This window comes from Mustela putorius, unplaced genomic scaffold (assembly GCF_011764305.1).
Source record: "Mustela putorius furo isolate JIRA1106 unplaced genomic scaffold, ASM1176430v1.1 tig00001130_pilon_pilon_pilon, whole genome shotgun sequence".
Taxonomy (NCBI): Eukaryota; Metazoa; Chordata; class Mammalia; order Carnivora; family Mustelidae; genus Mustela; species Mustela putorius.
The window spans coordinates 439,527-452,194 of record NW_025421584.1 but is presented as its reverse complement, the minus strand read 5'-3'; the positions used below and the strand labels follow the sequence as shown (position 1 = coordinate 452,194).

Genomic DNA, 12,668 nt, shown 5'->3' with positions numbered 1-12,668 from the left:
GTGGGAATACATTTGTGTGTGGCACGTGCAAAGTGGGGGCGGGGGTGGAGACCCTGTTAGAAAGGGCTCTGGTCATCCATTTTCTCTGCCGTGGTGACTTCACTATGAGGTCTGCCCCCCAAGGAGACCATCAGACCTGCAGATGCTTAGTCATCTCATTGTTACTGAAAACAGCGTGTTTACAATATGAGAGCAGAAAGTCCCAGGAACAATGCCTCCAGGAAACATGTAGTCAGCTATCAGCATTGCATTTTTAAAGTATATTTAGTGGCAAGGAATAAACATATAAATAATATTATATAAAACTCTGACAGGATCAAAAACTGACTGACACCTATGAACAAAATTTTCAGAGACTTACCTCATAAGTCTGTAACAGCTTTTTTATAAAAATGTGAAATAAATACACAAAACTGTTCACAGCTCACAGTTTTTCACTTTCCTCTGAAATAACTATCAATTTTTCTCCATAATTTCCCACATTTGCCAATATGTTGTATAAGTGTTACCTATATCATTAAAAAAAATGGTTCTATCAATAACTATCCCTGAAAGAAAGAAGTGAGCATTCTGCTCAACACTCACGTCAAGGAGATACAGGGCAGTATGGAAGTGCCTTTTCATCCGCCTTTGGAAGGAACAGTAGATCCCATGTTCCTCCTACAGCTTTTACCATACTGGACGGTCTCCACTTCTGTGCTCAAAGCTCCTTAAGAGGAGAGACATATCTTATTCATCTCAGTGTCATTCACAACACGTAGCCCAGTATCTTACACATATGAAGGGTTAATAAATATGTATTGAATCAATATGCATTTGAGGTGAATTCATACACAGTGACATGTCTTCCGAAATTAAGAGATTCTGTGTACAGCTCTTCCTTGACTCACAATGGAGTTATATGTCCCGATAAACCCATTAGAAGTTGAAAATATCATAAGTAGAAATGTATTTAATACAGCTAATCTACTGAACATCCTGGATTACCTTACCTGCCGTAAATGTGTTCAGAATACCTGTATTTGCCTTAAACATGGGCAAAATCATCTAACACAAAGCTGATTTTATAATGAAGTATTGATGTCTCCTGTGACTTATGGAAAACTGTACTGAAAGTGAAAACAGAATGGCTGTATGGGTGCAGGATGGCTGTAAGTGCACCAGTGTTTACCCTTGGGATGGTGTGGCTGACAGAGCTGAGGCTCACTGCCGCTGCCCAGCATCACAAGAGTGTAACCTGCATATTGCTAGCTTGAAAGATCGAAATTCCAAGTAGGATTCCTACTGAATGCATGCCACTTTCACACCATGGTGAAGTTGAAAAATAAGTTGAACCATTGTAAATTGGGGACCTCTGAATCCACATGTAATCTATGGAGTACTATAGAATATAATTATTTGCTTCAAAAATAAGACAGACTTATGGCTGGGTAGGTGGATAAGTAGATGGTTAGCTATGTGATAAAACAGATATGACAATGTTAATTATAGAATCTAGGTGGTATAATACATGATTTGCTGCATAATTACCATATAGTTCTTTTAGCCTTTGTGTATGTTTGAAATTTTTTCATAATAAAATGTTGGGGGAAAGGTAATTATTACAGTGATTATCAGTATTCTGCTTAAATAATGAAGTCATACGGTTGACTGATGTGGCTGTTTAATGGAAGTTCTCACATTAAATTATAAGAATGAATAATGTAACTTAAAACTAAAATTTATTTTTATGGGAGTCTTATATATCACATTCAAGGAACTAGAATTGGACAACTGCACTTACTTAGTCCATTAGATAATGCCACATGTTTTAATATAATCTTAAATGATAGCTAAATTAGAAACAGGAAGCACGGTAATGGATCAGGCATTAATAGACTCATAATTGCTAGGTTGAGAACACATCTGAGAAAGACCAGGATTAGGGATCCTTTTTTGGTTTGCTAACTAAGTGAGGGTAGGTGACATACACACATGAGTCCCCAGCCAAAACTGGAAGTGAGGGAGGTCACTCAGTACAGAGCAGTGAGCCGGTTACAACATCAGAGCAAGGGAATGGAGGTCAGATCAGAGCAAGCAGGAAGGGGTATAGTGGCCATAGTGTTTGGGCACTTAGATGGGGTTGAGTCTCTGAAGAGACACACCCAATAGAAACTTGGGTGTCTGAGCAAGCGTGGAGAACACATCCAGGTAGGAAAAGATTTTAAGATTCAGTGTTGTTACCCCTGTGGCCATTTCCACATACCTCTGGATGTATGGTGTACTTGACTCTTTCACTGAAAACCATTTCAAACATTTATTGAAATGTCAAGTACAGAAACACAGGTGGCAGGAACATCAATATAAATAAACATATGTCCCTGACATGATGAATGTACAGCGGAGTATCCACCTGACTCAAGCCAGTCCCACCAGATTTCTCTCCCAGGAATTTGGAATTAGGAATCAGAGGTTCTACTCAGTCTGGACTACTCTTTTCTAAACTCAGGATTGGTGGTCACGATTATGTGGACATATCCATGGAACCTGGCCTGCAGAGGGAAAAGAATGGAGTAGACATGCATAGGATAAAAACAGCCCTGGAAGCCCCGACTTCATTTCCTCTGTGGAGCACCCTAACATCCTGCTGTTTCTATACAAATTGCCTTTCCCTTAAGGTCTCTGGTGGCTTTGGTTATTGGAAAGAAAAGAAAAGATTGTGGTGCTATGCCATGTGGATCGGTTGGTTTCAGTAGTACAGGTAGAGAACCATAACCTCGGAAGAGGTCCCATGGTTTTGAGAATATACAGGCCATTCCGTTCTCATTAGAAAGTCCTAATGGCTTTAGGGAGCCTCATTTTGTGAGATACCAGGGCTGAGGATGTAGTATACAATTCTTCCTAACCTCAATGTTACAGCTATATTAGTACAATCTTGGCGAGATTAAATTTCTTGTAGGAAGGAAATATAAAGCCTCCCAAATCTGGAGGAAGGTATTTTGAAGGGTTTATTTCTTTGCTTTCACTGACTACTGTGTAGTATGAAAACTAATCCATAAAAGTATTCTTATGTTTGATGGAGGTTAGCCTGATAGCAGCCCTGTAGCTATTTGCAGGGTACATTGTTTTATTTTAAAGATTCCCATGTACATCATATATTATCTGTTCTTGTAGGTCGCTCTACTCGACTGTGCACACAATTCACAAGAACCGGCTCAGTCAAGTCTGTATGATGCCAGAGACGTGGAAGTAGCTCGTTGTGGGGCGCTGGCATTATGGAGCTGCAGTAAGAGTTATGCGAATAAAGAAGCCATTCGTAAAGCTGGCGGCATTCCTTTGTTGGCTGGCTTACTGAAGACTTCGCATGAGAACATGCTAATTCCAGTGGTGGGGACATTACAAGAATGTGCATCAGAGGTACTCAAGCCAGCTCTGCTTCCCTTGCTTTCATTTACCTTAACTTTCTTTAGCTGAAAAACAATTCTTAAGGTTATCATGACTGCTAAGGATTTTTTTTTTTTTGAGAGTCAGTCGTCTTTTAGAAAGAGAAGCTAAAACTAATAGAACATTAAATTGGTACCTGTGTGATGTATTTCTGAAAATGCTGACTAAATTCTCTTACTATATAGTTGTGTTAATCTTGGACTTTAGTGTTTATTAAGAAAGTTTGTTTGGCATAATTATTAGTACATATAGATACTTCTATTCATGTATTATGCATGTCAATATTTAAATTTGTATTCCTAGGAAAACTACCGAGCTGCAATCAAAGCAGAAAGGATAATTGAAAATTTGGTAAAGAACCTAAATAGTGAGAATGAACAATTGCAGGAACACTGTGCCATGGCCATCTATCAGGTACGGCGGACTTTAGATAGTTAACGTGAGGTCTCATTCTCTGGGGATTGGAATCAGGAATCCTCATTTTTAACAAGAAACCCCAAGGGATTTTTCCACACATACAGGTCTGTGAGCCACTGTTCTGTGCTAATGACAGATGCCTGTATATGTAAAAGAGAAACCTGCTCCAACTTGTCTTGATTATTCACATTTCTGGAAGCCACTTCTATATCTTTGTCTCCTCAAACAAGTTCCTTAGTGTAAAATAGCTAAATATATACATGGTGCCTTTACATTGCTGTTTAGTTATCCTATTCAAACATGCTGGTCTTGGGAACTTTACCTTCTGCCAAAACAAGATGGATGGAGTGTGTGCTTTTATTTTTTATTTTTTTATTTTTTTATTTTTTATTTTCAGCATAACAGTATTCATTATTTTTGCACCCCACCCAGTGCTCCATGCAATCCCTGCCCTTGAGTGTGTGCTTTTGTGTGGGGGTGTATGTGTATTCCTGTTTTATCCTTTTATTAATGTATTTTAATCTTCATTAACTTTCTGTGAGTTATGCATTTCATAGTATACGAGAAAACAGACGAAAAGATGGCTTTGACAAATTAGATGGCTGGTTATTGGTCATCAGAGGAAGTTTCTAGATTCTACCTATCAGAGAAAGTTTCCTAGAGGAATCCATTTTAAAACATGCACGGTGAGGGTACCCCAAAAAGACAGAGTCAGAGAAAAAGGTTCATGTCAGTAGAGTATTGTATTAGTTTTCTAGGGCTGTCATAGCAAAATACCACACATTGGGTGGCTTAAATAACAGAAGTTCATTTCCTTATAGTTCTGGAGGTTACAAGTTTGAGATCAAGCTGTTAACAGCATTGGTTCCTTCTAAGCACTTGGCTTATGGATGGCCATCTTCACGTTCACATGTTGTTCTCCCTCTGTCTCCACATGTTCCTTCCTCTGTATCCTAGTATTTTCTTCTTCTAAGGACACCAGTCATATTGGATTAGAGCCTACCTCAGTGATCTTGTTTAACCTTAATTACCTCTTTAAAGACCTTATCTTCAATTATGGTTACACTCTGAGGCATGGGGGTTATATGATTCGACATATATCAGTTTTAAGGGAACGGAACTCAGTTCATAACGAGGATATATAGCCTTGACTTGCATATATGCCCCGTATGAGTAACTATAAAGGATTGGTTGGAAATAGGGATTAATTTTTTAAAAGTTGCAACTGAACCAAAACCGAAAGTCATAAATAGAAGATAAACATGGCAGATGCCTTGTGGTGCATTCCAGTGAGGATTTCTTCTGGTGGCCCTCAGGGATGATGCATCACATGCACCTGTATCATGTGGCCTCAGAGACCACTGTATGCCTCGGATGATAATATATCTACACTAAATTTATCATCTTTTTGCTCTGTAACCTGGGAAATGTGGTCAGCTGGGAATGTCTGTGCAGTACATATTTATTTCAAAGGATGACACAAATGTATGGATAAACATATGTGAATATAATATCATTTGCTATTGATATACTCACTGCTCTGAGCATAGAAACTCTATTAGGGAAATACTCATCTCTTAGCTTTTGGGGGTCATTGAAGATCAGACGAAAGCTTTATCACTCATGTGTCTTCACTATATTTTCCTAAGACTGTGGGTTGCATGACTGCAGAAATCCTCCATCCACGCATGTGGCATTCTGGGTCTCTTACCAACCTCTCTTTCTGTCTTGGTGAAAGCACACACTACCTCAGAATGGCTTGGCAGAATTTCTCAGTATGTAAAAACTTCTAGACATTGCCAAAATCATGTAAGGGAAGAGAGACACTGTCAGAGAGCTGCCAGTACAGAGAAGAATTATATTTTACTTGGAGGCCCCTTCAGAAAATGATACTCTCTGAAAAGAAGTTTCATAGCCACTAGAATGACAGCCTCGTTAGCAATCACTGAAAGCTCGATATGCCCTCATCACTGACAGCCTCTGCCCTGACTTTTTGCGTAGTGTGCCGAAGATAAGGAAACCCGTGACCTGGTGAGACTTCATGGAGGACTTAAACCCCTGGCCAGTCTGCTCAATAACACTGACAATAAAGAACGGTTGGCCGCGGTCACAGGGGCAATATGGAAATGTTCCATCAGCAAAGAGAATGTGACCAAGTAAGAGAAGCCATTCAGTTATTCTGTGATAAAAATATGGCCATTGAGGAAGAGCTGTATTCTTAGCTCACAGAAGCTACACTGTGTATCCTTCAACTAACGTCTTCTCTCATTAAGATATAAATGTTTCTAAATAAAGTGTAAATGCATAAAAAATATGGCCACTGAAACACATTCCTGTAATGTTATTTTAATAGAGTCAATCCTAATGCTACACCTCTAGTTTTCATACACATACATTCTAGACTAATTTGGCAGGATTAAGGTATTTTTTTTAAATGAAAGACTTCTATTTCCCATCCCACCACCTGGCAATGGTTTCTTGCGCCTCACTCAGTACTAAGTACTAAGGGACTTGCTCATGTAATCTATCTGTGTAAATGGGCTCTTTTTACTTACGGGCAGCCATATAAATGACAAGCAACTCTAATTGAAGAAGATGAGGGATGAATTTCCCACTGAATCTTTATAGATGGAAGTGGTTCCACTCTTTATTCCTTTTTAAAAGATAAACAAGATAAATCAGCGAAATGCTAACTAATCTGTTAAAGAACAGCCATTTTCAAATGATTTCATTAACTTTTAAAGTACTTGTAAACATTATGATCATCAGATTTATTTTTTTTTAAGATTTTATTTATTTATTTGACAGACAGAGATCACAAGTAGGCAGAGAGGCAGGCAGAGAGAGAGAGGAGGAAGCAGACTCCTCGCCGAGCAGAGAGCCGGATGCGGGTCTTGATCCCAGGACCCTGAGATCATGACCTGAGCCAAAGGCAGAGGCTTAAACCACTGAGCCACCCAGGCACCCCCAGATTTATTTAATATTCAAATTTATCCCTGTGTACTTTTAGAGTTCTCATACTCAATGATGGATATTCTGAGGCAACTCTTTGTCTCAATGTGATGATTTTTTTTTCAAAGATTTATTTGTTTATTTGAGAGAAAGAAAGAGTACACATGAGTGGGAGGAAGGGCAAAGGGGGAGAGAGAGAGAAACTCTCAAGCAGACTCCCCTCTGAGAACAGAGCCCAATTTGGGGCTCAATCTCATCACCCTGAGATTAGTACCTGACCTGAAAAGAAGAGTTGGACACTCAATTGACTGAGCCCTCCAGGAGCCCCTTAGTGTGATGATGCTAACAAGAAATTGTCTTATTTAACACAAAGTAGTCTTATGTTGTTTTGTTCCTGTTAAATAGTTTCTGTGACATGAGGAAACACCCATAGCATAGTAGTATATGTGCTGCCGAAGCGAGCACACCCATAGCATAGTAGAATCACTGACACTGATGTGAAGTTGTAGTTTTCTTAGAGTCTGTACCATATAGAGATTAAAGGTGCAGATGGCCGGATATCGATGTCAGCTTCACTATTTACAAAGCTTCAAATTAGCTTTCTGATAGTGGGGATTGTAGTAGTACCTGCATCATAGGGTTTTTGTAAGGACTGAATGAGCGTATAGTTGTCATTCAGCAATTTTGTGCTATTAATATTAGCTAATTTTACACCAAAAGTAATATTGTTCTCCTCTTTTCCTCCCCCTTTTTCTTGTGATGAGCACAGGTTTCGGGAATACAAAGCCATTGAGACGTTGGTGGGACTTTTAACTGACCAGCCTGAAGAAGTACTTGTGAACGTGGTTGGTGCACTGGGGGAATGTTGTCAGGAATATGAAAACCGAGTCCTTGTCCGGAAATGTGGTGGCATTCAACCACTTGTGAACCTCCTTGTAGGAATAAACCAAACTCTTCTTGTCAACGTCACAAAAGCAGTTGGTGCTTGTGCAGCAGAACCCGAAAGTATGGCGTAAGTAGCCTAGCCACAGAAAGATTTTATTTGAGAGTTTTAGGGGAAATACACAGGTTGTCATAGAACAGTGTCATCACTTAGAATTGGCATGCACAAATGGTGAGAAAGTAAAGTGGATTTCCATATAAATAACCGCAAGTTGACCAATCATGAGTTAACAGAGCCAGATTGTTCCCTTGGATGAGCTAGAGGGCTGAGACTGGGCTTATTGGGAGAATTTAACATTCGCAGTAATTAATATCGGGAGGATTTAACATTCCCAGTAATTAATATCCCACCCAGAAACCTTCATACAATCAACAAAATTTTTCTCTGCTTCCTAAGGAAGAATTTTCTCTCTCTCTAACTGAGACCCTAGGTAGTACTAGGTAGCATTCCCCTAGTATCTTCTTTGTTTTTCAATTCAATTCAGCAAACGTATTTTGAGCACCTAACAAGAGCTGCAAACCAATGAGGGAGGAAGACAAAGGATTTTAAGCTGTGATCTTGGTCCTTGAGCAAATTCCTCTCTAATTAGGAAGAAAAGACTTAAATTTTATACAACTTGAGCATAATAGCAAGATTTTATACACACACACACACACATACACATAAACGTGTATTTGTGTATAGATTACATATATTTATAAGAAATATGTGTGTGTGAAGTATATACTAATACTTCATATATATATGAAGCCCAGAAAGGGAGGAACCATATGGGCCAAAGTTATTGCATGAGGGTTCTCCAGAGAACCAGAATCAACAGGATGAGAAAGGTGGGAGGCATAGGGGGGACAGATTTAAGGAATTGGCTCACATGATTGTGGAGGCTTGACAAAGTTCCCCCTTCTGATGGGGGAGGCTGACAGGCTGGAGACTCAGGAAGGAGCTTCATTTTGAGGTCAAAGGCAGTCTGCTGGCAGAATTCCTTCTTGCTTAGAGGCAGCCAGCCCTTTTCTATTAAGGCCTTCAACTGATTGGATGAGGCCCACCTACATTATGGAGGATAATCTGCTATATTCAAAGTCCACCAATTTAAGTATCAATCTCATCCCAAAAGCCACCTTCACAGAAATATACAAATTAACTTTTGACTACGGGTATCTGAGTGCATCTGAGAGTTGAGTATCTGATTCTTGATCTTGGCTTAGGTCTTAACCTCAGGGTCATGAGACCCCTCCTCAGCGTGGATTAGGATTCTCTCTCTCCCTCTCCCTCTGGCCCTCCCTGCCCTGCTGGCATGTGCTTTCTCTCTCTCAAACAAAAGTGTAACCAAATGTCTGGGCAGCCCTTAAACCAGTTGAAGTTGACAGATAAACATTAACCATCGCATATCCATCCTTTGTCAACTTGGTCCCCATTCATGCATCTCCTTAAACCATGCTTAATCTCTATAGAGAGATGATAAGGCCATATCCCTGCCTAACACTAGATAACTATCCAGTGTGTCACTGAAAACTCACTAACCCTTTTCCCAGAGGAGGAAGCAAAGTTCTTAGATGATGTTTACTCTTCTCCTTGATGTCCTGTTACTTAAATACTCTGATGTAAAGTTGACCATTCTTAAAAACTATGACATAAAGTTAATATATCTTGAGTTACATGATAAAAGGATAAAAGAGGGGGAAAAAGATATACACAGACATATTCATAACAAAATAAGGAAGGAATCTTCATGACAATTACAATACTCATTCTGTAACTGGCCATGGAGTCATAGCTGGTATTTACAAGTACCCTCTTTCATTGCCCATTCAATATTCCCTTTGCTCTCAGCAAGCACTTTAGTTTATTGTGGTTCTTTACCTGGTGGGGTAACCCAAACCTTCATTCCTGAGGGTCTGGGCCATAAGTAGTCCTGCCTAGATGGGGTTGTTGTAGTTTTCCATCAACTGTAATCACAGGGCATGGTAATACTTAAGACGCCTTAAGGGATCTCCTCTTTTCCAGATACAGTGTTCTTTACCCCTATTGTGCAGTGGCAGTCCAGTTTCCCTTCGATAATTGGGATCAGAATCTCCAACCAACACAGTAACTCTCTCTGTTGCTTATTAGTTTGGAGGCATGGGGAGGCCAAAGTGGCTGGGAGGCAGGTTTAACTTGCAGTTCACTGGAATCGTTGTTGGGTCTCCTGGTGGAAGCATTCCCTGCTTTGGAACCAAGACCTCTAAACCAGCAAAGTGTAAGGTCACAGGAACAAGAAGAAAAAACATTTGCTAGTGGGTCGCCAGTGATGCGAGTCAGTAGTAGGTACCACTCTCATTTCCATCCCTTGATTCCTGGCCCCCCAGGAATCCTGGCTATGTAAGAAATAACACCACATTATTGGGCAGCTGGATGGCTCTACTGGCCTGTCCTATAGACTGAATCTGACAATCTTTCTTCATTTCATCCCATTTCTGTCCCCTTCAGTCCTAGCAGCGTTTCTTGAGATGGTTGATTGGATCCAGGAGTCACACCTGTAATCTTTATATGATATGATTCTCCTATATATCTCCTATACCATTTCATTCTGACTGGCTCATTCATTCAACTCTTCGGCTCATTCATTCAACTCTTCAGTGTGTGACCCGCACAACTCTAGGGAGCACCGTTCCCACAGACATATACCCAGAACCATACATACAGCCCTGCTGATAAGTATCTTTTCCTATCTATTTCACCATTTGATTGGTACAGGAAGTTTCTACCTGATGCCAGTAGTCTCTGGTCATGCCTCCTTCCATCTGCCCACTCTCCTGGCCTTTGTGACTCATTTGTATTTGGTCAGGTCCCCTTTCTTTACCGGAAGCCTGCAACTCTAAGACAGCCCTGGAGCTCTGTTAATGTGAGTCCCATCTCACCACATGTCTGGGACCAAAGTGCTAAGGCCTCTGTAACTCTCTTCCGACTTGGTTCCTGGAGCCTGAGGCTCTGGTGTTTCAGACACCAAGGAACACTAGTCTTACTTGGGATAACTTCCAAGAGAAGAACATCCACTGTGCCTACAAAACAATTTTCTAATGTATTCATCTTTAAACACACACACACACACACACACACACACACATAGCATTCATTAGCATATAATAATCACTTGTTAGAAATGGCTTTATATATATCTTTTGATCTTTGGCTCTTGCTTACTTTTTGTCCACTCATGTCTGCCAACACCACCAACTGCCTCTGAACATTTTTTGAATGCATCCTCTGGCTCTCTGCCTTCATTTGAGCTTCTGTCACCTTCTACCTGGACTACTGAAGCAAGTCTTGTTTGGTCTCATCTCATAGTTCTCCCCTTCCAGATCTTTCCTGAATGGCACTGAAATTAATTCTTCTAAACTGTAGATCTTATAGGGTTGTTTTCTAAAGAACCATCCGTGACCTCTCAAGCTTTAAAAACCAAACTGAAGGGGCGCCTGGGTGGCTCAGTGGGTTAAAGCCTCTGCCTTCGGCTCAGGTCATAGTCTCAGGGTCCTGGGATCTAGCCCCACATCAGGCTCTCTGCTCAGTGGGGAGTCTGCTTCCTCCTCTCTCTCTCTCTCTGCCTGCCTCTCTGACTACTTCTGATCTGTCAAATAAATAAAAATCTTTAAAATTAAAAAAAAAACAAAAAATAAACAAAAAACAAACTGAAGTTCCTTAGCCTGCTATTCAGAACATTTGCCTCCTGACCCCAGCCTGCCTCTCAAGCTTCATCTTTTCCTTGCAAATGTTAAATGTCTAAAGTTATATTGTTTATTCCTTATTCACTGAACAAATATTTATCAAGCATTTTTGTGCTAGCGACTGAAAGTAGTGTACCCACAGAAAGAGGCTTTAACCCACTGAGTTTAGGGGTGCCTAAACTATAGGCACCCCTAAACTATAAACTCTTAAATAAAATGATATCAGATAATGCTGAATGCTATAAAGAAAAGAAAAGAGCATGACTGAAAGAGAGTGAATGAGTGGGAGGTGGTTACTTTAGCTACAGTGGAAAGAGGAAGGAGAAAGTGGGAGAGAGGACAGTAGTCCCTGGGAGGTTATCTGAATCAAGACCTGAGAGATGAGGGGCGCCTGGGTGGCTCAGTGGATTAAGCCGCTGCCTTCGGCTCAGGTCCTGGGATCTTAGGGTCCTGGGATCGAGCCCCGCATCGGGCTCTCTGCTTAGCAGGGAGCCTGCTTCCCCCTCTCTCTCTGCCTGCCTCTCTGCCTACTTGTGATCTCCTCTCTGCCAAATAAAATAAATAAAATCTTAAAAAAAAAAAAAAGACCTTTGAGATGAGACCACCTGAGGGATGAAAACACATTGACAAGGAGTAGTGAACACAAAAGCCCTAGGATGGGAGTGAGCTCTGCCTGAGAAGCCACCTTGAGGTATGTTTGCTTGTTTTTTTACATACATTTCATATATATTTTGCCATTGTCTGCCTTGTTAATAGTGTATGATTTCTGTATCACTGTGTGACTGTGTCATAAATCATCTTTTTATCTCTTGATGATTACTAATTTCTTTTTTACTAAGTTTTTAATTTTACTTCCAGCAGAGTTAATGTACAGTGTTACATTAGTGTCAGGTATACAATGTAGCAATTCAACAAACACTTGCATACATCACCTTGTGTTCATGATAAGGGCCCTTCTTAATCCTCATCAGCTGTTTCACTCATCTCCCCCACCCACTTCCTCTTTGGTCACTGTCAGATTGTTCTCTATGGTTAAGAGTCTGTTTCTTGGTTTTTCTCTCTCTCTCTCCTTTTTCCTTTGTTACTTGTTTTGTTTCTTAAATTCTACATACGAGTGAGGTCATATGGTATTTTTCTCTAATTTCACTTAGCATTATATGCTCTAGCTCCATCAATATCATTGCAAATGGCAAAATTTTAGTTTTTTTATGGCTGAATAATATTCCAGGGTG

The 12,668-nt window shown here is 40.2% G+C and overlaps 1 protein-coding gene across 3 annotated transcripts in view; it reads left to right on the top strand.

The window, feature by feature from the left end:
• ODAD2 (outer dynein arm docking complex subunit 2) overlaps nt 1-12,668 on the top strand; it is a 185,513-nt gene that overhangs the window by 52,195 nt on the left and 120,650 nt on the right. For all 3 annotated transcript variants that reach the window (XM_045087408.1, XM_045087407.1, XM_045087409.1), the window contains 4 exons: nt 3,154-3,396; nt 3,727-3,837; nt 5,842-5,996; nt 7,562-7,804. In XM_045087408.1, coding sequence (XP_044943343.1) covers nt 3,154-3,396; nt 3,727-3,837; nt 5,842-5,996; nt 7,562-7,804 — 752 coding nt within the window. The remainder of the gene's footprint in view (nt 1-3,153; nt 3,397-3,726; nt 3,838-5,841; nt 5,997-7,561; nt 7,805-12,668) is intronic.